This window comes from Phyllobates terribilis, unplaced genomic scaffold, assembly GCF_046119375.1.
Source record: "Phyllobates terribilis strain yellow unplaced genomic scaffold, ASM4611937v1 Scaffold_8__6_contigs__length_399053987, whole genome shotgun sequence".
Lineage (NCBI taxonomy): Eukaryota > Metazoa > Chordata > Amphibia > Anura > Dendrobatidae > Phyllobates > Phyllobates terribilis.
Window position 1 is genome coordinate 86,311,598 of NW_027362768.1, and position 27,122 is coordinate 86,338,719.

General features: G+C 46.6%; 1 protein-coding gene across 3 annotated transcripts in view; it reads left to right on the forward strand.

The window, feature by feature from the left end:
• Positions 1 to 3,452: 3,452 nt before the first annotated feature.
• The window catches only part of LOC141156749 (flavin-containing monooxygenase 5-like), a 36,492-nt gene continuing 12,822 nt past the window's right edge, over positions 3,453 to 27,122 (forward strand). Inside the window, exons 1-4 of one of the 3 annotated variants that reach the window (XM_073643088.1) lie at positions 3,453 to 3,582; positions 19,935 to 20,077; positions 22,836 to 23,024; positions 23,781 to 23,943. In XM_073643088.1, coding sequence (XP_073499189.1) covers positions 3,468 to 3,582; positions 19,935 to 20,077; positions 22,836 to 23,024; positions 23,781 to 23,943 — 610 coding nt within the window. In that variant the 5' untranslated portion in view covers positions 3,453 to 3,467. Of the gene's footprint in view, positions 3,583 to 15,618; positions 15,644 to 16,448; positions 16,601 to 19,934; positions 20,078 to 22,835; positions 23,025 to 23,780; positions 23,944 to 27,122 lie in introns of those variants that run through there. The other 2 variants (XM_073643091.1, XM_073643089.1) reach the window with 2 other exon arrangements.

Here is a 27,122-nt window from a genome sequence, read left to right on the forward strand (position 1 = left end):
ATAATTCTCAGGTCGTCATCTGGGTAGCGGGTTATGTCCGAGTCATTCCAGTACCGCTTGAAGAGCACGTACGGGATGGTGGTGACCTGTGACCCGGTGTTTAGTAGGGCACTCATAGGAATGCCATCCAGTACCACAGGCAAGACCGGACGTCCCCCTACATATTTGTCACGCCAGTTCGATGGGCCTGATGATCTTATGCCTGGGGGTAGGCCCTCTACCCCAGGTTGAGCCCGTTTAAATGACAGTACCTTGCCATATGTCCGGGTTGATTGCAGTGGCGGCAGATGGGTCTTCCGTCCTCGTTGTACCGGTCGCTGGGTCTTCCTCTGGCCGGTGGGGTCCTCCTCAGTCGGCGCCACGGGACGTCCTCCGGTCTGGATGCCAGCTGGATCTTTCCTGGAGAAGAGACCTGTAAAGACTGCACAGTTCTGGTTAGCGCGGCAACGCTCTTAGTCAGCTCTTGGACCTGATGGTGCAGGTCTGTTGCCGGGTCATTGTTCAAAGCCTGCGCATCAGCTCCCACAGGCCCTGCAGACAAGGGCGCCGCGTCCTGGTGATAAGTGATAGCAGGGCGCCTGTGGGTCACAGCGCCACCTGGTGCCGGTTCTCGGAGCACCCGGATGGCTCTGTCCTTGAACTGTGCAAAGTCCAAGTCAGGGTCCTGTAAGGCCATTGCCCGCAACTGGGTTCGGTGGGCATTGCACAGTAGACCCTCAATAAATTGTTCGGTCAACAGCTTGTCTTCATTTCCCACGCTGTCAGGGTCTGCCTGCTTAATGGCTCTCAGGGCCTCTTGTAGGTTTAGAGCATAGTCTCTTATACTTTCATGTGCCCGTTGTTTGCACCCGTAAAATCTGAGCTTTATTTCGGCTGAGGTGCGGGTGTCAAATGTGTCTTTCAGCCGGGCTAGTATCTCTCTGACAGTCCTCTTCTTCCCAGGTGACCAGGACTTTACCTCCCTTTGGGCTGCCCCGATTAACTGGACCACCAGGATGCTCACTTTTTGCTCTTCCGTGAGGGGGTATACCTGGAAGAGGCTATCCAGTCTTTCCCTAAAGTCACTTAGGGTATGTGACTCCCCTGAGTACTGGGGTAGCCAGGTTGCCCCCGGGATATAGGGCATGGTGAAGGGCATGACCGCAGCAGCAATTGCGCTGGCGGCCGGTGTGGCGGTGGAGCTCCCCTCGGTGTCCGACATTCTCCTAGTGGACCGTGGCCTACCTTGTGATGCTCTTCTTCCGTAGGCCGCGGCTCCGCAGTCAATCGTCGGGGTAGAGGACCTGGCGTTGCGCTCCGATGATGTCAGCGTCGCTCTTCCTCCCTTCCAGGACCTTGTGCAGCGTCAGTGCGTGGGGCGGAGCTTCGGATCTCGCGCGCTTTCGGCGTCCACGCCCCTCTTCTTCCCGTGCGGCGTCCCGAAGACGGCGTCCGAAGGCGGGAAGCAGCTGCGGATGGCGGGAAGATGGCAGAAGACGGCGGGAAACGGTCCAAGATGGCGTCCGATGGCGGGAAACGGCTCCGGACGGCGGGAAACTTCACCACAGGTAAGTATAAAAGTCTTTTTTCAGGCACGCAGTACCCGGTGGTTGCGGGTTGGTTTGTATCCTGCCGAGTACGCCAAAGTTGACGCGCCCCCCCTGGGCCTGTGCTGTGCAGGGGGATACCCGGAGCCGGATCGCTGGGGGTTGTAGTCCTCCGTGGCGGTGACCCGGTCCGTGCCCAGGGCGGTCAAACCAGTGGCAGTCTTAGGTAATAACAATGTCCGACTACGCCACCCGTGGATTGCGGTCAGTGGGGACCGCCGCTGCGCTGCAGACCGCTGAGGCTGATGTTGTTTGCGCAGCCGAGTATGGGATAACTCCCCACGGGAGAAGTATTGCCTCAGGGCAGCTAGTGTGGATGATGGGAGTGATGGTGTGAGCGCCCCAGTACTGATGGTGCTGGTGCGGCGATGAAACACAGAGACGTGTGGTGCAGTTAAGGGTCTTTACTGATGGTATAACGCAAACCCTCCCGGGAGTACTGGTTAGCAGTAGGGGCCTGGTCAGTCTGTAAGCAAGTAGGATCTCCCCTGGCCAGGTGGAGTTGTAGGCCTCCCCGACTATCTGCACTCTTTCCTGGCTACCTTGCTCTATGCGGGTAGAAGTATCCCACGTCCCTGAGTATACCGTGTGGTGCTCACCCGTATGGCCGGTGACTTGGGGCCTTCCGTTAGCCTCCGCTTCACGATGGCGGTGCTGGTCCCTTGCTTGTGACCGTGCCTCCGGGCTTCTATGGCCAGAGGACATGGAATCCCCTGCCGGTTGGATTCTGCTGCTGGACCTGGATGTCCCCACAGCCTCGGACTCCGTGTCCGGGTTTAGTGTCTTCAGCCAAGGCGAGCTTTCTAGCTTCCAGCCTCTGGCACTCGCTCCTGCTCCTACAGAGCTCCTGTTGTAACTCTCCCTGTGTCTGGAACTTCACTCACTAATCCCGCCCCAGACCCAGTTTATAAGGGCAGATTCCTCCCCTCCCAGGTCTGGGTGGGCCGTGTTGCATGCTTAGGGCTCCTGACCAGAGAAACCTCCCACTTGCTCTCAGACATAATATTTCTATTACTGTGGCAACCAGACCCCTGGGGTGCCACAACAACATCAGAAAAAACGTCAGCTGTAAGTCACCTAAGATTCAGTAACTGTACTGTAATCACTTATATGTTCTGCAGGACTGGTATCTACCACTATATGCTAACCATATGGCAGTAATATCAGTGTTGGTCTTTGTGTAGAGATTTTTTTTCAGTTACAGCAGGGTCATCTGCTGAGGTTCCCCTACAGCAGTGTTTCCCAAACTCCAGTCCTTACTGCCCCCAAGAGATCATGTTTTCAGGATTTCCTTAGTATTGCGCAGGGGATGAAATTATTATCAATGCATCACGTGACCCCCGTCTACAGCCGGCTCTGGCATTCGCTGATGTCACGTCAAGTTCCGGACTTACTGTTGCGTTCCACGGTGGATGCTGGACTGTGGGCAGGGTTACCCCGCACGTCACACTCAGCATCCACCACCTGCTCTCCCTCTCCTCATTCATTAGGAAAGCGAGCGTTGGATGCTGGGTGTGACGCGTGGGGTAACCCCGCCCACAGCTCAGCATCCACCGCGGAGACCGTGTCACTGATATCATGCCTCACTTGACGTCACATCAGTGAGGGGTCACGTGATGCCTGTGGGCGGCCCGCGGTAGCGCCACTCACAGGCAATAGAGACCACCAAAGGTAAATACAAAAAGTCTTATAATTACAGGGTTAATACATTAGGGCAATCTTAGAAAGTAGTGTACAACTTCTTTAAATGCCAGGATACAATGATGACATGTTACAACTTTCCTTATTTGGAAATAGACAAACACATTCCATCAGAACAAGGTGAGGAGACCAATCAGGACTGGACACGTTCTAGTCAATGACTGAAATGTAGATGAAAAGATGGCTCAAGGGACAGGAGCTCAGGAGACCGGCAGAGCTCAAGAACACACACAGAAGAAAGAGAGAATCCACCAGAACCACCTCCTGGACCATACGCAGATCCACATCCTCATAAGTATCAAACTCTACTCATCTATACTATCTTATGCTTATACCATAATTCTTTCTGACACCTGTAGCCTATTTTATGTTATATCCCTGAGTCTCCTTACAAACAGGGACAGTGTTGTCAGGTCGGGGAGGTTGCTTGTGTTTGTTAACGTATGTGTCTTAACATCACGATCCAAATTATTTCGCAAATGCTCCTTTTCTCTGATTTTCCTAAATGGTCGATGAAAATGATTCAGTATGAAGTTCAAATCATCAATTGTTAGAGGATAAATCAAATTTTATTGGACAAACCTCCCAATGATAACAGTATTTTTTTCAAAACTAAAAAAACTCAAAATGCAATGTTCCATTTTATTATTCCAAAGATTCTATAGGTTGTAAAGAACTGAAATGCTCATTTGTTGAATTTTTCAGCATTAGAAGGTCACATTTACTGAAGTCCAAAGCTTTTTCAATCAAAAACATCTGAACAGTTACATGTTAACATCGGACCCATTCTTTGATATCACCTTCACAACTCTTGAATCCATTAAACTTGGGAGTTTTTGGATACTTTCTGCTTGAATTTATTTGCAGGATGTCAGAATAGCCTTCCATAGCTACTGTTTTGTTGTGAACTACCTCCCACCCTCATAGATCTTTTGCTTGAGGATGCTCCAAAGCAAAGTAGTTAAGCTGTGCAGAATTGCAGGGAGGCACGATCCTCCTGCACTACTGCTCTCCTTTGGTGACACAGTGGCAGAGGTGCCATTGCACGCGTAGAATTCAGGGTCCCGGCGCAGTGATAACAGCATGCAGCGCCGGGACTCTGACATTCTGTATATGCGTTGGAGCTATGACATCAGCTCATTGATCTGCCTGAGCCTCGCCTATGGACTCATCAGGATCCTGGATGAAGAGGATATATGATGTTTTTTATTTTTATTAAAACTTGTAGTGTGACTGTGAGGGCATCATAAACAATGGGGACCCTTATACTTTCTGGGGGATCTTGAAATAGTATGTAAGGGGCCCCTCGTAAAGTGTGGGGGCCATTATACAGCGTGTGAGTCAATGTAGGGGCCATTATACAGTTTGGGGCTAATGCTGGGCAATTATATAGTTTTTCAACTAATATAGAGCCATTGTATAGTTTGGAGGCTAATGTACGGGCTACTATACAGTTTGGAGACTAATGCGGGGGCCATTATACACTTTGGAGGCTAATGCGGGGGCCATTATACAGTTTGGAGGCTAATGCGGGGGCCATTATACTATACAGTTTGGGGGCTAAATCGGGGCCATTATACAGTTTGGGGATAATGCTAGGGCCATTGTACACTTTTGGAGTTAATGCGGATGCTATTATACAGTTTGGGGGCTAATGTGGAGGCTATTATATAGTGTGGTAGCTAATGTGTGGGCCATTATAAAGTTTGAGGCCTACAATGGGGGCAATCATACAGTGTGGGGACTCCTCATACAGTGTGGGAGTCTCTCATATTGTGATTGAGCCATCATACATTTTAGTAACATCTGTTGTGGGTTCTCATAAAGAGTGGTGGCCATTATACAGCAATGAAGCCAATTTGAGTGCCATTATACAGTTTGGGGCCTACTGTGGGGCAATCAGACAGTATGGGGACCATCATATTGTATGTAGGGGAACTGTGACCCCATCATACTGTATATAGGGGGCTGTGGGGACATCATACTGTATATAGGAGAGCTGTGGGTCCAACATACTGTGTATAACACAGTTGTGGAGACATTATATTGTGTATAAGGGAGCTGTTGCCCCATCATTTTGTGTATAGGGCAGCTGTAGGCACATGATACTGTGCATGAGGGAGCTTTGGACCCATCATACTGTTTATAGGGGAGCTGTGGGGCCATTATACTGTGTGTAGGGGAGCTGTTAGTCCAATATACTGTGTATAGGAGATCTGTTGGCCTACTATACTGTGTAAAGGGCAGCTGTGGGCCCATCATTCTGTGTATGAGGGAGCTGTGGGCCCATCATACTATGTATAGGGGAGCTGTGGGCCCATCGTCCTGTGAATAAGGGAGCTGTTGGCCCATTATCCTGTGTATGGGAAGCTGTGGGCCCATCATATTGTGTATAGAGGAGCTGCATATTAAGGGTCTCAGGGGACATTATTAAATGTTAAGTGAGCATTTAAGAAGCATTGTTGTTATAGGCGCACTCAGGGTATTGTGACCAGCAAAAGTGCACAGGGGGCACTTTCTAGGGGCAAAATGTGGACACTATTTTCTAGGGCATTAATATTTTACAGGGGGCAAGGACAATTTTCCCATCTAGAGGGCACAAAAGAGGGGCCCAGTGGTGGATATGTGAAGCCCAGCTGTGCTTGGTATCACAGATCCTAGAAGGGTGTATTGAAGGATTCCTCCACAAGAGGCCCCCATAACCATTCACACATCTCCACCTTCCACCTCAGACCACCAGAGGGAGCCCGTTAGGGAGATATAAAAGGGAAGGTGGAGCCAGGCAGCAGTCTAGTCTATTCTGGTTTAGCAGTGAGTCCAGTGCAGTCTGAGAAGAGTTACCCCAGAGGACAAAAGTCTGTTCCAGCTCCAGCAATTGCTATCCTGCAGTGGAGCTTATCCAGATCAAGACTCGGTGTAGCTCAGTGAGGTGAGCTTTAGGTGTCATAAGATCGGTGAACCGCGGCCCGCAGCCGTTAGTGTGAGTAGCCTATTGAGGGTCCGAGTAGGCCGAAGGCGAAAGAGTAGAGAGAGTTAGTTCATAGGGGGCAGAGGAGCTTAACTAGCTCACCCCGAAGAAGCAGTTACCGGACACCGGGTCCGAAGCTTACCGGGATCTCCATGACCCAGTAAGATAAACCGGAATCCCTGGAGAACTACAGGTCCCAGGATAGCTAAAGTGCTGATACGTACCAGAGCCAGGAGACACATAGGCCCCGTAGGTCGGGAGCGTGCACTCCAAGAGAAGGCCCTACCACAAGGTCAGCCAGCGCAGGACAGAGACAAAGTTAGGCCTAGCTCCAGGCAAGTCAGAAACTTATTACGCAGCAGCAAGAACCAGGAGGCCCAAAACCTGCTCATTGGGGAGGATCCGGACATACACCCTTCACCCTACAGTGCTCCGGGGAGTGCCTGAATTTCCATCAGTAAAGGTACTGAAGTGACTATTGTGTCCGTCCCTGTTCTTGCTCTGACCCGGCGGGGTCTCTTCGTCCTGCTTTCCCCGTTCGTACCCTGCCCTGAGGCCTAGCTCCACCTGTGGGGAGCCATACCATCTAGCTGCCTTATCACCGGCCTCAGTGGACTGCGCAGCGCTGGTGAATATCATCAGAAACCATAGGTGGCGTCACAAACTTTTATAAACTTGATATCTATCAACGCCTTTTTAAAGAGAGACCCCAGAGTACGGGCCCGGGAGCCGACCACCGCGACCTCCTTAAGGCTAAAGGCCCGGGTAACCGAGTCATCCCCCATCCCCTGGGCTAGTCATCTCTTCTGGCGTCATGAACAGGATTGCGTGCCCGCTGCAACGACGCCGTGTTTTGCCCGTTGCCACTGGGTACTGTGCGCCTTTATTCTGAACTGTGTACGTAAAGTTGTGGTGAAGGTTGCCGCCATTGTTGGGCCGCTGAGCGAGAAGAAGGGCGTAACCGCGGGAAAATAAGGGGCGTACCTGCAAAAGAGCGCGAAGTCCTGGACACGCCCCACGCCTCGACCTCAAAGCAGGAAGCGCCAGGTCCTGTACGGAGCGTCGCTGAACGCTCTGACGTAGGACGCAAGCAACGCAAGGTCCTGAAGATAACCGTCACCTGCGGAGCTGCGGCCTACCGGAAGAAAAACCAGAAGGTAGGCCATGGTTAACTAGAGGGGCGCTAAGATGTCCATCGAGCAGCAGAACGCCGACCTACCGGTCAACGTCCCTGAAGTTCAGCCCGCGCCCGATAATGGGCAGGCCGAAGCCGCCGCTCCATCAGCAGCGCCTGTAACACCTGTGATTCCTATGACTTTACCGTACATTCCTGGAGCAAAGTGGCTCCCCCAGTACAACGGCAAACCAGATACCCTGTCTGGATTCAAGCGGAAGATATGTGGTATCTTAGACATGTACTCTATGACCGGCAAACAAAGAGCTGCCGTTGTATTAGGACAACTGACCGGTGCTGCGGAACGGGAAGTGGAAACATGGTCGGCCGCAGACCAAGAGTCAGTGTCCGCAATATTCCAAAAACTACAGACTGTCTTTGAGGACCTTACTGAGGCGGACCTCCGGATGAGGTTCTACAGCTGCTCCCAACAACCAGAGGACAATGTTCGGGACTATGCCTGGAGTCTCCAAGGGGCCCTGCGGGCTCTGAACCAGGTTAGTGAAACCAGCGTTGAGAATGAGAACAAAATGCTGAAGGAACAGTTTGTCCGGGGACTGAAGTCTCCAGAGGAGAGCAGGACTGTGCGTTGGTGGTCCCTGGATCATCCGGATGCCACCTTTGACAATCTTAAGGAAATGGCTATAAAAGGACTGCAGCCCCTGGAAACAAATGCCATCCAACGTTACCAGGGTGGGGCTACTCCAGTGCCTGCTACACCCACCTTTTCCCCAGTGGCTGCTGAAGCTAAGGTTCCAGCAACGTCCCCTAAAGAACTGGACAGTCTGCGTCAGTTGAGCAAAACCCTGACCACTGTGCTGAGTGCTCTGCAGCTGCGGATGGAGCCTGAGGAAGGAGGGAAAATCCTGCTAGCCAATAGCCCTGAGGATGTCCCCTGGATGCGGAGGAGGAGGAGGCCAACACCACCCTCGCCAAGGACCAGTGACCAGCGCCGCCCACCGAGGGAACCAACCTGCTACCGATGCCGTAAGACCGGACACCTCGCCCAGAAGTGTCCTTTAAACGAGAAAACCCTGGGTCCGAGGGCCGACACCCAGGAGTAGACTCACCAGGCCCATCAGACTGGTACAACAGGTTCGTCGGAGGAAGACCTTTCCTGTCCATTGTATTGGACGGGATCCCGACGCATGCCCTGCTGGACACAGGATCTCAGGTAACCATTATGCCTGAAGTCCTCTACAAGAGGTTCTGGTCCATGGACGATCTACGTCCGCCAGCTCCAAATTTGTCTGTATATGCTTCAAATGGACTCCCCCTTAACCTACTCGAGGTTAAGAATGTGACTGTAAAGGTGGGGAGAGTGGAGCTGAAGGACCAGGGACTAATTGTAGTGGAGACTAACCCTGATGACAGCAACCCATATATGGTACTAGGCACTAATGTTGTTGGTAACTGTTTGGGAGAGGTTGTGTTATTGCTCCAACAGATTGCTGACACTGCCAGACCGAGACAGAGGAGGGCGCTGCAAAGAGAGATCCGCGTCCTGATGTATCAACAGCAAGTAAAGTTAACAGATGGTGAAATCGGTAACGTGAGGGTAACAGACCAATACCCATTGTCGTTCCCCCAATGAGTGAAATGCTCATCTGGTGTAGAGCTGCCATAGGTCTTAGAGGACAGAGCTACCAGGCGGTAGTAGAACCCCTTTGCTCTGAGCACAGACCCACGCTCTTAACTGCCAGGGGAGTGGTAGATGTACGTAATGGGAGGGTGCCTGTCCGTCTTCTTAACCTAGGGGAAGATGAGGTCAAACTGCCACGTTATGCCACTGTTGCCAAATTACATGCTGTCAATAATAACTGCATCCATGAGGAGGAGTCCTTAACCTCACCAGATGAAGTAGAGGATAATGACCCTGCAACCCAGGTGGAGGATTGGTGTCAACAGCTCCATGTTGGGACAGACACCACTCCTGCCCATCAAAAACAGGGAGTACACCGGGTGGTTCAAGAATACTCGCAGGTGTTCAGTAAACATCCACTTGACTTCGGGAGGGTTAAGGGGGTTCAACATCATATCCCCACAGGCAGCCATTCCCCAATCAAAGAACGCTATAGGCCTATACCCCCAGCTCACTACCAGAAGGCAAAAGAAATGCGGCATGACATGAGGAAGGCGGGAGTAATTAGGGATAGTTGTAGTCCCTGGGCGGCTCCCCTAGCGCTGGTTAGGAAAAAGGATGGGAGCATGAGAATGTGTGTAGATTACCGTCAAGTAAATCGCATTACACATAAAGATGCATACCCTTTACCACGCATAGAGGAGTCCCTAGCTGCCTTGAAGTCTGCAAATTACTTTTCCACCCTTGACCTCACTAGTGGATACTGGCAAGTAGCTGTGTCTGAGGAGGATCGGGAGAAGACGGCCTTCACCAGCCCAATGGGACTCTGCGAGTTTAACAGCATGCCGTTTGGACTCTGCAATGCCCCCGGAACATTCCAGAGATTGATGGAGTGCTGCCTGGGACACCGCAACTTTGAGACTGTGTTACTTTACTTGGATGACGTAATTGTGTACTCCAGAACGTACGAGGACCACTTGAAACACCTGGCAGAGGTATTTGAGTCACTGTCCCGGTACGGGATGAAGTTGAAGCCCTCAAAGTGCCACCTGCTCAAAAAGAAGGTACAGTACCTGGGACACATTGTCAGTCCGGAAGCCGTAGCACCAGACCCGGAGAAAGTCACAGCCATCCAGAAGTGGCCGGAGCCGAAGAACCTCAAGGAGGTGCGTCAGTTCTTGGGACTAGTAGGATACTACCGGAGGTTTGTAAAGGACTACACAAAGAAAGCAGCTCCTCTGCAAGACCTCCTTGTAGGGCAGTCCCCCAAAGGCAAAAACCCTCCATTCCACTGGGGTAAGGAGCAAGCAGAGTCGTTTCAGGAGATGAAGGAGATCCTGACAGGTGATGAGATCCTAGCCTACCCTGACTACAGCCAACCGTTCCTGCTGTATACGGATGCCAGCAACGAAGGCCTGGGCGCTGTCTTAAGTCAGAAGCAGAATGGGCAAGAGAAAGTCATCGCATACGCAAGAAGGAAGCTCCGTCCGACTGAGAGGAACCCAGAGAACTATAGCAGCTTCAAGTTGGAGTTCCTGGCCTTAGTCTGGGCCATCACTGAAAGATTCAAGCACTATGTGGCTTCCAGCAAGTTCACTGCCTTTACTGATAACAACCCCTTGACCCATCTTGAAACAGCTAAGTTGGGGGCTCTGGAACAACGATGGATGGCTCGGCTGTCAAACTACCAATTTACAATTAAGTACCGGGCGGGCCGGTAGAACGCCAACGCCGATGCCTTATCCAGGATGCCTCATCGGTCAGACACGGAGGAAGAAGTGGATGACTTGGAAGAGATTGAGCTACCTGCCTTTCACCAGAATGGGATGATTCAGGAGCAACGAGCCTCCAGGAAGCCGCGTGGAAACACGTTAAACCCCCTGCCTCATCACAGCTGGAAAGAGACCCAGGACACTGACCCGGTTGTCAGCCGCATTAAACAACTGATAACCCAAGAAGGTGCCTCTCTGGAGAAGGATGCGTCTCTCCAAGCAAAGCAGCTGTGGAACGAGAGGAGCCGGCTGTTTATCTACCGGGAAAAGTTGTGCCGGAGGTACGTCAATCCCAAAACCCACGAGATGGTGTGGCAGATAGTGGTCCCCAAGACGGACATCCAGATGGTGTTGGAGGCCTACCACGATCAGGCGGGGCACTTTGGCTGGAAAAAGCTAGAGACCCTGTTGAAGTGTCGATTCTACTGGGTGGGGATGCGCAGCTCCATTGAGAGGTGGTGCAGAGACTGTGGACCCTGTAGCCTCAGAAGAAAGACTACAGCAGCCAGAAAGCACCCCTGCAACCCATCAAGACGTCTCGACCTCTGGAAATCGTGGCCCTGGACCATGTCAAGCTGTCCCCCAGCAGGTCAGGGTACTCCTATGCTCTGACTATGGTAGATCACTACTCACGTTTCCTGGTGGTCGCCCCCGTCAAAGACCTGACGGCAGAGACAGCAGCAAAAACGTTCCAAGCGTATTTCTGCAGACCCCATGGCTAACCTGAGCAGGTGCTGACGGACCAGGGCCCGGCCTTTGAGGCTGAGTTGTTCAAGGAGTTCTGCCATCTCTATGGGTGTAAAAAGATAAGAACTACACCTTACCACCCACAAACAAAAGGTCTCTGCGAAAAGATGAACAACATCATCATCGACCTGCTAAAGACCATACCACTTGAGGAGAGAAACCAGTGGCCAGACCTACTACCAGATCTAGTGGATCTGTACAATCATATACCAGTCAGTTCCACCAATTGCACTCCGGCATATCTCATGCGGGCAAGGCCTGGAAAGCCGCCCATTTGGAGCTTGGTGTTGTTGAACCTGAAGCTGATATGACCACTGAAGACTGGGACAAGACCAGACAAGAGCAGTACAGAAGGGTACAAGCCTGTGTCAAGGACAGTCTTACTCGGGTGAGAGAAAAGCAGGAAATGCACTACAACAAAAACGCACCAGCAGAACCTTTCACACCTGGTGAAACAGTACTAAAAAGGAAAAGACGCAACCACAAACTCGACGACCAGTGGGAAAAAGACCCCTACACTGTGTTACCGTCAAGGTTTGACAACAAAAAGACCTGCGTAATTAGTCGTGATGGAGGAAGAACATCTGCTACAGTGTCCAGGGACCATCTAAAATTGTGTCCACATCTACTAAAGACTCAGGAAGAATTGTCTCTCACAACCCAGGAAGAACCTAAAGAAGCGGTGATACACACTGACCTAGGAGACTTCCCAGCGGATTGGCCTCAAATAGGAGGTGCAGTAATCATTCCAGTTCTCCAATTCTATGAACAGCCAGAAAACCCTCCACAGCAAGTTGAACCTGTAAGTGCTGTAGAAGACCCAGCTCAAGAAGTATCCCCGGATGAAGGATCCCCGGCAGGAGCAGAGCAAGAAGGCCCAGCCAATGGTAGACTTGCCAGTCCAAGAGAGAGGTTAAGGCAGTTTTACAACATGGTTACACGTAGAACTGGTAGAGTAACTGAGGATATAGACACTGACACCCCACCACCTATTGCACTATGTAGATCAGTACGCAGCACAAGAGGTAAACCCCCTGCTAGGTACACTGAGTAAAGTAGCAAAATTTCAGAGAGTGTAGATAGTTACCCCTGGGGTATTGTATGTTAAATTGTGATGTACTGCATAGTTGTATAATTTCATGCATGCTTATCAATTTGTGCTTTTTCCTATTAATTCTTTATGCCTACATAATGAACTTCGTGGCTGAGGACTGTGTGCATCCCAAAAACTCTTGATGTATATAATTGCGCTGCCTGGAGTGCCCCTTTCAGGTGACCTCAGAAGAAAAACCTGTCTGGAGTGGCTTTTGGGGGAGGTCCAACTCTGGATCTTCATGCCCTGCAGCCACCCCAGGGCCTACGTAGAGGGTTTATGGCAAGTCCCTCAAAAACCACAAAGTACTCTACCTTGTGAGATGGACATCCTTCTTGGGAACCTCACCACCAGAGACTTGGATTCTGAGGACACTCTGCTTTGTTATTGTTATGCAACGTTTAAAATTTGTGCCTCCCATAAAGGGAAGAATGTTCTAGTATTGCTTATGTTCCTATTGTTACTGTTGTTATAAAATGTACTTCAGCCCGGGAGTGCTGAGTTTAACTAGGGGGGAATGTGAAGCCCAGCTGTGCTTGGTATCACAGATCCTAGAAGGGTGTATTGAAGGATTCCTCCACAAGAGGCCCCCATAACCATTCACACATCTTCACCTTCCACCTCAGACCACCAGAGGGAGCCCGTTAGGGAGATATAAAAGGGAAGGTGGAGCCAGGCAGCAGTCTAGTCTATTCTGGTTTAGCAGTGAGTCCAGTGCAGTCTGAGAAGAGTTACCTCAGAGGACAAAAGTCTGTTCCTGCTCCTGCAATTGCTATCCTGCAGTGGAGCTTATCCAGATCAAGACTCGGTGTAGCTCAGTGAGGTGAGCTTTAGGTGTGCCGGCGCCATAAGATCGGTGAAGCGCGTCCCACTGCCGTTAGTGTGAGTAGCCTATTGAGGGTCCGAGTAGGCCGAAGGCGAAAGAGTAGAGAGAGTTAGTTCATAGGGGGCAGAGGAGCTTAACTAGCTCACCCCGAAGAAGCAGTTACCGGACACAGGGTCCGAAGCTTACCGGGATCTCCATGACCCAGTAAGATAAACCGGAATCCCTGGAGAACTACAGGTCCCAGGATCGCTAAAGTGCTGATACGTACCAGAGCCAGGAGACACATAGGCCCCGTAGGTCGGGAGCGTGCACTCCAAGAGAAGGCCCTACCAAAGGTCAGCCAGCGCAGGACAGAGACAAAGTTAGGCCTAGCTCCAGGCAGGTCAGAAACTTATTACGCAGCAGCAAGAACCAGGAGGCCCAAAACCTGCTCATTGGGGAGGATCCGGACATACACCCTTCACCCTACAGTGCTCCGGGGAGTGCCTGAATTTCCATCAGTAAAGGTACTGAAGTGACTATTGTGTCCGCCCCTGTTCTTGCTCTGACCCGGCGGGGTCTCTTCGTCCTGCTTTCCCCGTTCGTACCCTGCCCTGAGGCCTAGCTCCACCTGTGGGGAGCCATACCATCTAGCAGCCTTATCACCGGCCTCAGTGGACTGCACAGCGCTGGTGAATATCATCAGAAACCATAGGTGGCGTCACGAACTTTTATAAACTTGATATCTATCAACGCCTTTTTAAAGAGAGACCCCACAGTACGGGCCCGGGAGCCGACCACCGCGACCTCCTTAAGGCTAAAGGCCCGGGTAACCGAGTCATCCCCCATCCCCTGGGCTTGTCAGATATTACTATATGGGGCAGTAAGGGGAGCACGGTTATTGTGTCAAATAACAGGTGCAGTAATAGGGCACATATGGCAGCAGCGGCTCAGCATTGGGTTGAGTAGTTTGTTCAGGTTGGGAATAGATGGAAATGGTGCAAGAAATGTGAGAAGTCAAATGTGTCTATTGTAATCTCTGGAGACGAGTCCTGGCTGGAGAAGTCGTCATGTCAGTCTGGGCCAGATGGAAAAGACAGGAAAAGCGAAGGACTCTATCAGAATGAACATCAGCTGTAAGTCACTATATATAACTGTACTGTAATCTCTTGTATGTTCTGCAAGACTGGTATCTATCTACCACTGTATGTCACCATATGGCGGTAATCTCAGTTTTGGTCTTTGTATAGAGATTTATTTTCAGTAACAGCGCAGTCATCTGCTGAGGTTCCCCTGTACCCACGATGAGGGGGCGCCACCGTAGTTGTAATCAGGGTTACCGGTTAGGGGCCCACTCAGATGTCCCCCCCCACCAAGCTGAACCCCTACCTATGCCTCTGAGTAGGGGGTAATATAAACGTTGCTACAATGCCCATAGTTCACTTGTGTGCACTTCTTGCAGCACAATACATGTTGACTTGTAATAATGTTTTTTTCTTCCTCATCACACATATATTAATCTGCAATATGGAAGTGCCATGTAATACACTGTGGTACACAATATATGTTATATTTAGGATAAACAGTAGTATCACTCAAGTTTTATTGTATTTGAAAAATGTGTAAGTTTGAGTCTTTATAACATATATATATATATATATATATATATATATATACATACATACATATATATGTGTGTAATGAATCATGTTGCATATAATAAATGACATTTTTTGACTACTGTATATGGATTATGTGTATTGCTGTTTTTCTTTATCCTGTTTTAAATCTAACATTGATCATGCGATTTATCAACAATAACAATTATTTATTTTACACTTGTTTTTATATCCACTGTAGAGTGGATTGTTCCAGCTATTTTATATATAAAGTTGATCTATCTTTAAGAATGCAGTTAATAAGAATAAAAAGTCTGCTTTTACTGATCATGTGATTGGGTCATGTGACTGGAAGGACATCACTAGTACGAAGATTGATATCTCCAATGGTGCGGGACCTGTGGACAGGATCTGACATAAGTGATCATGTGATTGGGATTTATACTAGATATTCCAGAGCACATGATGCAGGCGGTTCGCTTGGTGGGAGGAACTTGTAGAAATGAATGACATCACGCCATTGGCTGTTGGGGAACACTGACACTATAAGACAAGCAGGATAGCAGCTTGGTGTTATTCTTCTGTGGGCAAGTGAGGTGAGCTGTGCTTGGCCACTTGTGCAGGGTGTGCATGGATGTCTTAGTACTATGATATGTTCCTGATTGTTGTGGCTGTTATCACTCTATTTTATGGCTCATGCAGATGTCTGAGCATGGAACACTAAAATGCATGGACCTGAGTGTGACCGCTTCATAGAAATACATGAGTCATGGAGACCATATATACGTTTCCCTTTTTTTTTTTTTCTTTTTTTTTTTTTTTTTTAAAAAGCAACTTTATTTGTAGTGGTGAATAAGTGGCTTTAATGTTGTAGTCAGTGCAAGTGTTGATACTTGTTACATGCATGGGTTTCTTGTTCTAGGAAATGTCACCAATTTTTTTTTTTTTTTTTTGCCACCTAAATCTGAGAGCAGTAAGATAGAGACCCTGAATCCAGTGATGTCACTTACTGGGCTGAGAATCCCAGTTTTATCAATAGGAGATTATCACTAATGGTCTAGTAGACCTGCAGCCTTAGTCATCCATACTCATGAGCTCTGTATATCCTGGCCTCCACTGATTAGCATCTGTGTGCACTGGCAGAAAGCTGTCAATGATGTGGTTGGGGTTATACAGAGCTCAGCATTCAGAATTGGTAGTTTTGCAGCAGAAAAAAGGTATTTTATGAAATGTACAGCAAGCAGCCCAGTAAGTGACACATTGCTGGAATCTGGGGCTTGGCCCCTACATCATGCTGCTCTCACATGAGGTAGCAAAATCTGCTGACAGTTTCCTTTCTTACTTTTTTCACCCTAATGAATCAGTGTCGATTTGATGTTTCCTTTTCACGCAAGATTAGTGTCTTGTATTAAACCAGAACAAAAAAACAGGGCCATCCTCCAGGCTTATGTTTGTGTAATGTTTTGGGGAAAGGGGGAGGGTGGAGAACTAATAACTGCCAGCTGGCTAAAAAGAGCATTATTCAGAAAGAACTCTCTATTGCAACAACTAGGGTAAGTGATGCTCATTCATTAATGTAATAGTATAACCCTGTTGGGGTATGTGCACACTAATTGGTGCAAAAATTTTTTCACCATTTCTTCATCTCTTGGCAGGAAACGCTTTGTAAAATACATGGCATTTTGGTGCATATTTTCTCCACTGATTAGTTTGAGCAAAAAAACGCTGACAGAATTGACACACTGCAGATTTAATACAGCAGCAAATCTGCAAGTCACAAATAAGCAACATGTGCATGAGACTTCAGGATTCTCATTCACTTTGCTGGCTGCAGGAAACCTTCCAGGTTTTGACAAATCTGCAATGTGTGCCTGCTCTTAAATAGACTTAAAATTAACTGTTCTTGTCAGTTGCTTTTAGGTTGTAATTTCTCATTGCCAGGGTCCACTCTTTGGTTTTACATGAAGGTGTTGGGTTTTATTTCTCTTCGACTTGCTGCCTCCTTTCTGAAATATTAAAGTGCTCAATTTTAATGACTATCATTAAATTACTTAATGTTTACCCATATATAATTTTTATGTTCTTCTCCAATTTCCAATAACTCATGTAATCCAAAAATTATGAATAAGATTCTCATGAAAATTGAACATTCTACTGTAATGTGAGAAATGTCTCTAACAATAGCAAACAATACCTTTGCATGTTGCACAAAGGTATTTGGCAGAAATGGTTTCATTTTATTTAAATGAGTTCTGGAAGAAAAAAATAATCTTGTATCCTCTTTGGGTCCAATGCCATCTTCTATTACTTTTCAGCACTGCATTTGTGCATAGTTTATTTAAAGGTAAATCCGTCTTGTATTCATGGTTTCTCATCTTCATAAAAGCCTGCAAATCCTTAAACTGACTTAATATCAACCTAAAATTAACTTAATATGAAAACATGATTATTTTTTGTTCCTCAAGAAAATTAATGCTAGGGGTATCTGTCCGCAAGTTTTTTCCCCCTTCTCTATATTGAAAGAAATACGCAATGTCCTCATTGTTTGCTGTATCTATCAGTTCTGGAATGTTTGCTACACCTGCGTGCCAGAGGTAGACTTCTGATTTAATGTTTCTTTTGGCACACTTGTGTTTTTACAAAATGCTCAAGGTGAAAAGAGATGTACCTTGGATGATTAAGTGACATTTTCCAGGAACAAAAGTTCATTTTAATCAATAGATCTTCTTTATAATCTCCACAATTGAATGCATTTAAATAAAATGTTCCTGTGCTGAGATAATCTTATAAATGTGCCCCTGCTGTGTACTGTGTAATATCTGTATCTAAATGTACAGGAACATGGTCAGATCATACCACATCTCCTGGCCAGGGGAGGAAGAGTATACAGACAGGACAGCAGGAGATTGTTTTCAAACAATCAGCTGCAATGTTTTACTTCAGAGTAATGTTTTCTCACAAAAACAATATAGGATCACAGCTGATTCTGTCTGTATACCACCTCTCCCCCCACCCTCTGCCCAGGATCTGTGGTGTGATCAGACATATACATTACACAGTCCACATTTATAACATCTCATGGCACAGGAACATTTTATTTAAATGCATTCAATTGTGGAACTTATTATTATTCCAAGATCTATTGATTGATATGAACTTTCTTAAGTGGGAAATCCCCTTTAAGGTATATTTGTTGCTGGAATGTTTGTAACTGAGAATCTGTTCTATAAATGCAGCAGATCTTTTGTGGCGCATCTGAATAGTGAGGACAACTTGATCACAAGGAGAGAAGGCAATAAAACACTGAGGAAACAGTACAGATTGTGTATGTGGGACAGCACAGCTGGGAAGAAGTTATTGTGAGGAACAATGTGTCGCATATATTTTTCAGGGCAATTGGAGGCTTTGATGGCTTTCAGTTCACCATGTTGAATATACTGTTAGAAAATAATCTATTCTGGAGGATTTTAACTTCAATATTGGCTCATCTCAACTCAAGCATACTGTGTCCTGCATCTGCATGGATTGGCTGGATGAAGTGGTGGAGGGAGGGGGGATGAGTCTGGAGTAAATGAGGGGAATATGTTGGGTTTTGGGTAAGAGTTGACAGGGTGGGGGAGAAGATATCTGAAATGCTTTCCCCCCCCCCCCCCCCCCCCCACACACACACAAAAAAAGTGAAATTAAGATTGAAGGGGTTACAATTTTAAGTAACCAATGGAAGATTGTATAGCTTTCCAAACGAGAAGATTATCTATGTACCTGCCATACAATTGGATTTTCTTTTGTGCAGGAAATGCTTTGATTTTAGTTCATTTACCATTCACTTGTTAGTTTTGTGTTTACTTATGTTGTCTGTGCACTGGTAACAATATATCCTGAATAAGGGGGCATGGGTCCCTGAAACCAATGTTACCCATATTTGAATTATAAGCTTGTCATCCATCTTGAATATGTACATTAAATACTGTTTGTTCTTGAAGCTGGACTGTCCTTTCCTTGTAGCATTTATCTGCAGTATTAACATGACAGAACGGAGGTGGAAAGTCCTCTTTATACCTGGTGGGGTACAAAAGTACTTACCTGATTTTGTTTTGAGTTCTATCATTTGGGGACCCCCTATCTTAAAGTAGAAAACCTGTTTAAAATGAATACTTTAAAAAAAAAAACGTAGTTTTTAATCTATTAAACTATCCAGACCTTGGTAAACATTTATTAATGGTTTAACCATTTTCATTAACTGCACTCCTCAGATGTCTCATTGATGCACCAGTAACTTCACAGATATGGCTATAAACAATGACTAAAGTAATGTGTTAAAGGGAATGTAACATCGCCAAAAAACACTGTTTACATGCAGGTAAACGGCATTAAATCCTGTCTAACCAGCTGACTTCAAGTGCTTCTAGATGGAGAACTAAGTTTTAATAACTGTTTACTCTCCATGTAACAGCTCTCTTCACTAGGACGATGCAGGGGAGTGATCACGTCACCCCTCAGTACTGGGAGTGCGGCTGTAATCACCAACACTGAGTGAAAGCTTGGTCTACACACACTCTGCAGGCAGGCTGTCACTCAAAGTCCTGGGGTGCCATTACAGCCAGGCTCCCAGTATACTGAGTGGTAATGTACTACTCCCCTGCACTGCCTGGGTGACTCAGAGCACCATTACATGGAGACTACTCTGATTAAATCTTGTTTTTTTTTCTATATAGCAGCGCTTAATGTCATCAATCTACACTAGGCTTTAATCTGCAGGTAAATTGCATTAATGTTATGTATGCATGTAAATTATTTTGGTGATGTAGGGTTCCCTTTAAATTATCCAATTTTCACTTAAAGCATTTTTTATTAATTTTCCTAACTTTTTTTTTTTCTTCCATCAAGCTAAACTCACCATGGCTAAGAAAGTTGCTGTGATTGGCGCCGGTGCCAGCGGCTTACCTGCAATTAAGTGTTGTCTTGATGAAGGTTTAGCACCTACATGCTTTGAAAGGAGTGATGATATTGGAGGCCTCTGGAGGTTTAAGGTATTAACACTTATCACTAAACACAACTGTTACCTGTAATATGCTATTCTACTACACAGATTTCACCCTACAAATGCAAACCATTTTGTAGGGACTTGGCTCTTATAATATATTCTACACTTAATTTAGTCTGAAAGCTCATTATATTGCATACATGGCTCAGTGGTTAGCACTGCAGCTTTGCAGCGCTGGGGTCTTGGGTTCAAATCCCACCAAGGACAACATCTGCAAGGAGTTTGTTCTCCCTGTGTTTGCGTGGGTTTCTTTTGGGTTCTCTGGTTTCCCCTCACGCTCCAAAGACATACTGATAGGGAATGTAGATTGTGAGGCCTAATGGGGACAGTGCCCATAATGTCTGTAAAGCGCTGTGGATTTAATGGTGCTATATAAGTGAGATAGATAAATAAGCAAATGAGGATCTTTGGTGCACCCTTGGTGTGGCCGAGAGCTTGGTTCACTGTTGCACCTCCCACCATTTGCATGCTGTGCAGTTTCCTTACTGATAAACCACCCACTGGACTCGTCCATACAAGCACTAATGATTTCAATTAATATAATACAAGTTTTAATGAAACTCCTCCCACAAAAATGTACATTAACTTGATCTGCTGCATCCTGCCTGCAGATCAGATATCACTTACAACACTACAGCTTCCCTTTAAAGCAGGGTTCCCCAACTCCAGTCCTCAAGGCCCACCAACAGGTCATGTTTTCAGGATTTCCTTAGTATTACACAGGTGATAATTCCATCATCAGCACAGGCAATAGTTACATCACCTGTGCAATACTAAGGAAATCCTGAAAACATGACCTGTTGGTGGGCCTTGAGGACTGGAGTTGGGGAACCCTGCTTTAAAGGGTTTGTCCCACAAAGTACATTTTAATTTTATTTTGGATTAAAAAAAACAATTGGATGTGTTAAAAATACAGACGTCACAGCTTTTTTTTTTTTTTTTTTTTTTTTAAGCAGACTAACTTTTCTTCATGGAAACCAGCAGCTGTGATCCCAAACTGCCCTTTGCTCCCCCACCCAGGAGATGTGGTATGATCAGACCATGTTCCTGCACGGTCAGAAAGTCAGTACACAGCACGGGCACATTTATAAAATTCTCAGCACTTTAAACATTCAATTGTGGCAATTTTATTTTTTATTTCAAGATCTATTAAAGTTTGAGACAATCCCTTAAAGAAATCATCCCTTGCTTATATCAAACCTGATCTATTTCCCTTTGCTTACAAGCTCTTGAGCACTAACTTTCTTCACAAATTTATTTAAAATATACTGAATTAATGGCTGAGTTTAACAATCCTGCTACCAGGTTTCCTTATACCAACACAATATTAGTTTTCACATACGCACTTTTTTATAGATGGATAGCCCTTTGGAAATCATCCATTCTTAGGCTGTGTGCCCACAATGTGTTTTTCAAGCATTTACGCTGCAGAATTTCCGCAGCGTAAACGCTTGGTAAACCTTCCCCCATGGTCTCCAATGCAATTCCACACTTTCAATGCCCATGCTACCGATTTTTCCACAGCGTTTATGCTGCGCTCAAAAATCCACAGCATGTCCATTCATTTTGCGGAAGCGCTGCATTTTCGCCGCCATTGACTTGCATTAGAATGCGCCAATTCCGCAAGACTGCATCTGTAATTGCGTAATTGGCGCATTCTAATGTGCAGATGGTACCTGGGTGTGGAGGACAGGAGACTCTCCTCCACACCCAGGTACCATAAAAAAAAGAATAGAATAAAAAATAAAGATTATATTCACCTTCCAACGGCCCCCAGACTCCTTCCCTGTGCTGGCTGCCGACAGATCACGCAGGACTGGAGGACCTGCGCTGACGTCAGCCATGTGACGGCAGGTCTTTCAGTACAGCGTACCGCGATCTGTCGGCAGCCAGCACAGGAGCGCAGCAAGTCTCGGCGGGGCCATCAGAAGGTAAGTATAGGTTTATTTTTTTATTTTTAACCATTCTCTCAGGTCACACTATAAATCCATGCCGTTTGCATGGATTTATATAGTGTGCCCTAGTTGTCACAAGCACTTTCCAAGTGATGCTAAAATAGCTTGGAAAGCGCTTGTCAACCCGCATGCGGAAATACATGTGAATAAACGCTTAATTTCCGCATGTTTTTTTTTTTTTTTTTTTTTTTTTTTTTTTTTTTTTTTTTCCTGCCAGGGAGATGCAGAAACGCTCAGGAAAAATCCTGAACATTTCTGCATCGTGGGCACATAGCCTTAAAGTGAAGTTGTGCTCCACTAGTCATCTTGGCAGAGCGGTCTTGGCTATAATTATGCCAACTGTTCATTGACCTACCCAGGGGCACAGCTAGGGCTGACTTCATACACTAAGCATATGAAGAAGGAAGCATGGGTGTGATTACAACCAAAAGTTTGATCACTGCATTAGCACTCGCCTAAATGACTATTGGAAGATGGCAAGTAACTGAGTTATAACTTCTTCCCTCTATGTAAAATAACAAAATTCCACAAGGGCATGTGTAAGTCACTCGGTGCACTTTTCACAATCCATGGGGTACCACTAGATGGCAAGGACAGCCAGGGGTCTGATGACAATGTCAATCATTATGATTCTCCTGTGAACGCTGGCTCATGGATTGTGATTTTTGCTATACATGGTAGTGTTAAAGCACAGCTACTGTGTACATATTTCATTGTGCGGTTTTGTTAGGTTGGTCACTGTTAGTTGATAAAACTGCATTTTTGCAAGTTGTGACTTCTTCTTTGCAGACAGATCCTGAAGAAAGCCGAGCCAGCATTTACAAATCTGTCATTATCAATACATCAAAGGAAATGATGTGCTACAGCGACTTCCCAATACCCGAAGACTTTCCCAACTACATGCATAATGCTAAAGTGCTGGAATATTTCCATCAATACATGAATCACTTTCAACTTCATAGATATATCAAGTTCAAGGTAATAATCAGTAATTTCTATAAGCATTAGACCAAGGAAAGAAGTCAGAAAATTTGACTTCTAGGGCTCATACACGGTGGGGAGGCTGTAGAGTAGAATCTGGAGTCCTATACCCTACAATCCTCCCTTAATTGCCAAATGTGCAGTTATTCTCTCTTAGAACTTATTCTACTGGATGTGGGATCTATAAAGATGCAATCTGTCAATCACAATTCTGTCGTGCCCCCACTCCCCACAACGAAAATAATTACATACAGAACACACAACTGCTTAGGATTAATTTGTATCTCAAAATCTTATTTGCAAGAATGCCTTGAATCTGTCAAATTTTTTTTTTTTCCTTTAGCCGTCCAGGAAAGAAGGGGAGAATAATCTAAACTAGATTGCCTGCATTTTATTCTTTGAGACATCTTGAGTCATACTAAATGTGCCATGTATTTGTTACTGTCAAATCAGTTGTTTGGTAGCCCTGTAACAGAAGTTTCAATGTAACTAGCTTTTAAAAACCTTTAAAGCACAATCTCTCTAGTATGTGTACTATATAAAGCAATACAATTTTTAGAAGTTTAATTTTTGGTCACTAGGAAACAAAACTTAGTGCCACGATTCTGTTAAATGTTAAAGATCTGAGTACATGGACCCCACTGACCACTAGAAAGGCTACAGGGTCTGTCTTATTTATGATAACACTTCTATGTACAGTATAACGGAAAGCTGTTTAAAGTTTACTTGACAAAATATTTTGTCTCTTACAAGACATCCGTTTGCAGTGTTAAGAAGCGTCCAGATTTTGCAACTACTGGTCAGTGGGATGTCACCACAGAACATGAAGGAAAACGGGAGACCCAGGTGTTTGATGCTATACTGGTGTGCATTGGTCATCACACCTCTCCAAATCTACCACTTCATTCCTTTCCAGGTAATGCTAAAGAATATTACATATGAGAGTGTGTTAATGGACATCAATTGCATACAGTTCAGTAATGCTTAGGGTGGTAAAAGACTGAATGTAGGCTCTGAGCAATGCATTTAAGTTGTCCTGCAGTGTTTTTGTTCTTGGATATCATATTTGTGACTCGGCTAGGGGGTTTATTCAGACATCAGTTTTTTCTCTTCACCCATGACGGCACACCTAGAGATCTGCCCCACCAAGGACCGGAAACTGTCTGAATTAAAAGGGGCTGTACCTCTCCCCTGCTTCAGTTGGCTGCCAGTCCCTGATGGGAACCTGTCTGAATTGGCAAAGGAAAGAAGATGGATTTATCCTACCCAGCCCTGTCCCAGTTGCAGAACAGGCCCCGGCCATCGGGGTCCGGAGGTGCCGTCCGTGGCACCTTGTTGCTGCATCTGTGCAGGTGCTGAGGGCTCTGGTGCGCGTGCCCCCCCCCCCCCCCCCCCCACTGTTTGAGGAGGGTCAGGAAGGTCAGCACTGCTCCAGCCATACAGTCTAGGTAACTATGGCAGACCAGGACAGCCATGAGTAGCAGTAGCTGACACCTCCACCTCAGCAGCAATAGCGTCTGCAGAAAAGCAGACAGTCACTCAAGCAGCAGTAACCGCAGAATCAAGGTGTCGGATGTCTCCAGAAGGGATTCATCTTGTATCCCTGCCACAGCCTCCAGATCCAGTACCCTTCAGGGGAAAGTGATCTTCGTGAATGTCACCTTGTGTTAATAGATTATTTCTCTTATGTGCTTTAACCCCTAGGAGCCTAAAAAAGTAGTGCCAAAGAAACACAGGATGTGTGCCTTAGGCTGCGTGCCCACATAGCGTTTTTCAAGCGTATATGCTGCAGAATTTCCGCAGCGTAAACGCTTAGTAAACCCCCCCCCCCCCCCCTATGGTCCTCAATGGCATTCCGCAATGTCAATGCCCACGCTGCAGATTTTTCTGCAACGTTTATGCTGCATTCAAAAATCTGCAGCATGTTCATTAATTTTGCATTCACGCAAGCGGAATTGGCATTTGCAATGCATTAAAAAATGCAAGGCAATTCCGCATGTGGAAAACGCACTATAAACGTGTGCGGAATTCTGCATGTGTTTTTCCGGGAGAGGACTTGCAGAAATTTTCTGCTTCATTTCTGCAATGTGGGCACAGCCTCATGCCAAATACCCCTAACCTGTAGATTGGAAGAAAGCACTTTGTTCAGGCTGTATTGATAGAACTATTGCTGAGTGCAGCAGATTTCACAGCTTCTCAGGTCTGTAGTCCATTCAGAGGTGCAGGGTTCCCTGAAGGGATTGGTTAAAGGAAGGAGGGCCCATAAGGACATCGCTTCTAACTATGACCCACCCCCTCCCCTCAATCAGAGAAGCAATTTCTCTTTAGTGATTCCTCATATAGTGACTGTGGTAGCCCCTGCTTCCCTATTGAGGATACAAACAAGCTGGTCCAAGCCATTAGATCCATGATGGGGTTAAAGGAAGAGCAGCCAAATCCCTAGAGGATATTGGGTTTACCTGATTAGAAGAGAAAGAGGTGCACATTCCTGGTTAACCCTAAAATTCAGGCCTTTATCATTTGAGAATGGAGGAAGCCTGAAAAGACTGAAGCATTACCTTCATCCTCTAAGAGGAAATACCCCTTTGAAGATAAGGATTCTGAATCTTGGGACAATTCCCAAGGTTGATGGCACTGAAGCCTGATCCTCTAAAAAAGCATCCCTAACCTTGGAGGACTCAGGTGTCCATAGATGCTCTTTAATAAGAAGGCAGACTCTTTCCTGCATCACACTTGGGAGGCAGTAGCAGGCACCTGTGTAGCCAGATCATTAATCTGGTTACAGCAACTGGAAGACCAGCTTAAAGATAAATTCTTAGATAAGATCCTGTCTAATTTGCCTCTAATGCAGGCAGCTTCAGCCCTCCTTGCTGATGGTTTTACAGAGTCTGCTGAAGTATTGGCCCAGTCAGCAAACCTGTCAAATGCAGCCAGGCGGGCCTTGTGGCTCAAGGGTTGCCCAGGACACTTGCAGTCGAAACATAAGCTATGCCCTCCCATGCAGCAACCAGTTCCTATTTGGCCAGAAACTGAATGATATTCTAGAAAAGGCAGGCGACAGGAAAGGCTTTCCAGGATTCTCAGGCGATGCAAAGATCTTATTTTTGAAGGAAGAAATTTTAACTGGGGTCACCTGCCTGGAGACAGAAGGCGATGGGACTCCAGAACTAAGGAGTCAGGATATGTTTGGTGGACCCTCCTCCATGGCTATGAAGTCCTTCAAATGACACCAGAATGAGTGGGTGGAAGGCTCTCCCACTTCATTCCAGCTTGGGAGGCCATCACCTCAAGCCTCTGGGTGCTAAACATAGTGAAGGATGGCCTAAAGCTATGCTTCTATCAAATTCCTCACCTTAACTTATAAACCAACTAGTGGAGAACCAGACATTCAAGATGGAGTCTGTGAACTCTGCAGTAAAGCTCCTCAACCTCAATGGCTTTGACAGAAGTCGACCTAGAGGACACTATTACCACGTCCCAATCCATCCAGTCTACCAAAAATATACCTAAGGGTAGCCTTGTCCATTCAGGGGAACTGAAACGTCTTCAACTCACTGCCCTTCCATTCAGTAGCTCAGAGTATTTACAAAGATCATAGCAGAAGTGATGGCCTTTCTACAAATCAGGAATGTGGTGATCATTCCTACTTGGACAATTTTCTTAGTGGGAATGTCGGAGGACCACTGTTCCACTCAACTATTAGAAGTCACGGCACTTTTACAGCAGGTGGGTTGGCTAATCCCTGAAATCTAGACTACCCCCCCCCCCACCACCTCAAAGACAGATCTTTCTGGGTCTAACCCTGGATTCTCAGCTCCAAGCCTGTTTCCTTACAGAGAACAAGATTTGCAAGATCAACTTGGCCACAAAAGCCATCAGATAACCTCTCAAAGACATTGCTGGAGATGCCTCTACTGGGATCCATGACATCCTATCTTCCAGCAGTCGGATGGGGCCCAAGGTTATATGAGGCTTCTGCAGTGGCAGGTCCTGTCAGCACAGAGATCCTTCAACAGACATTTAGAAGGAAGACTTGTTCTTCCCTTGGACTGTAACCTCCCTCTTAGTGGACAGGAAAAATTTTACCTCAGGCAT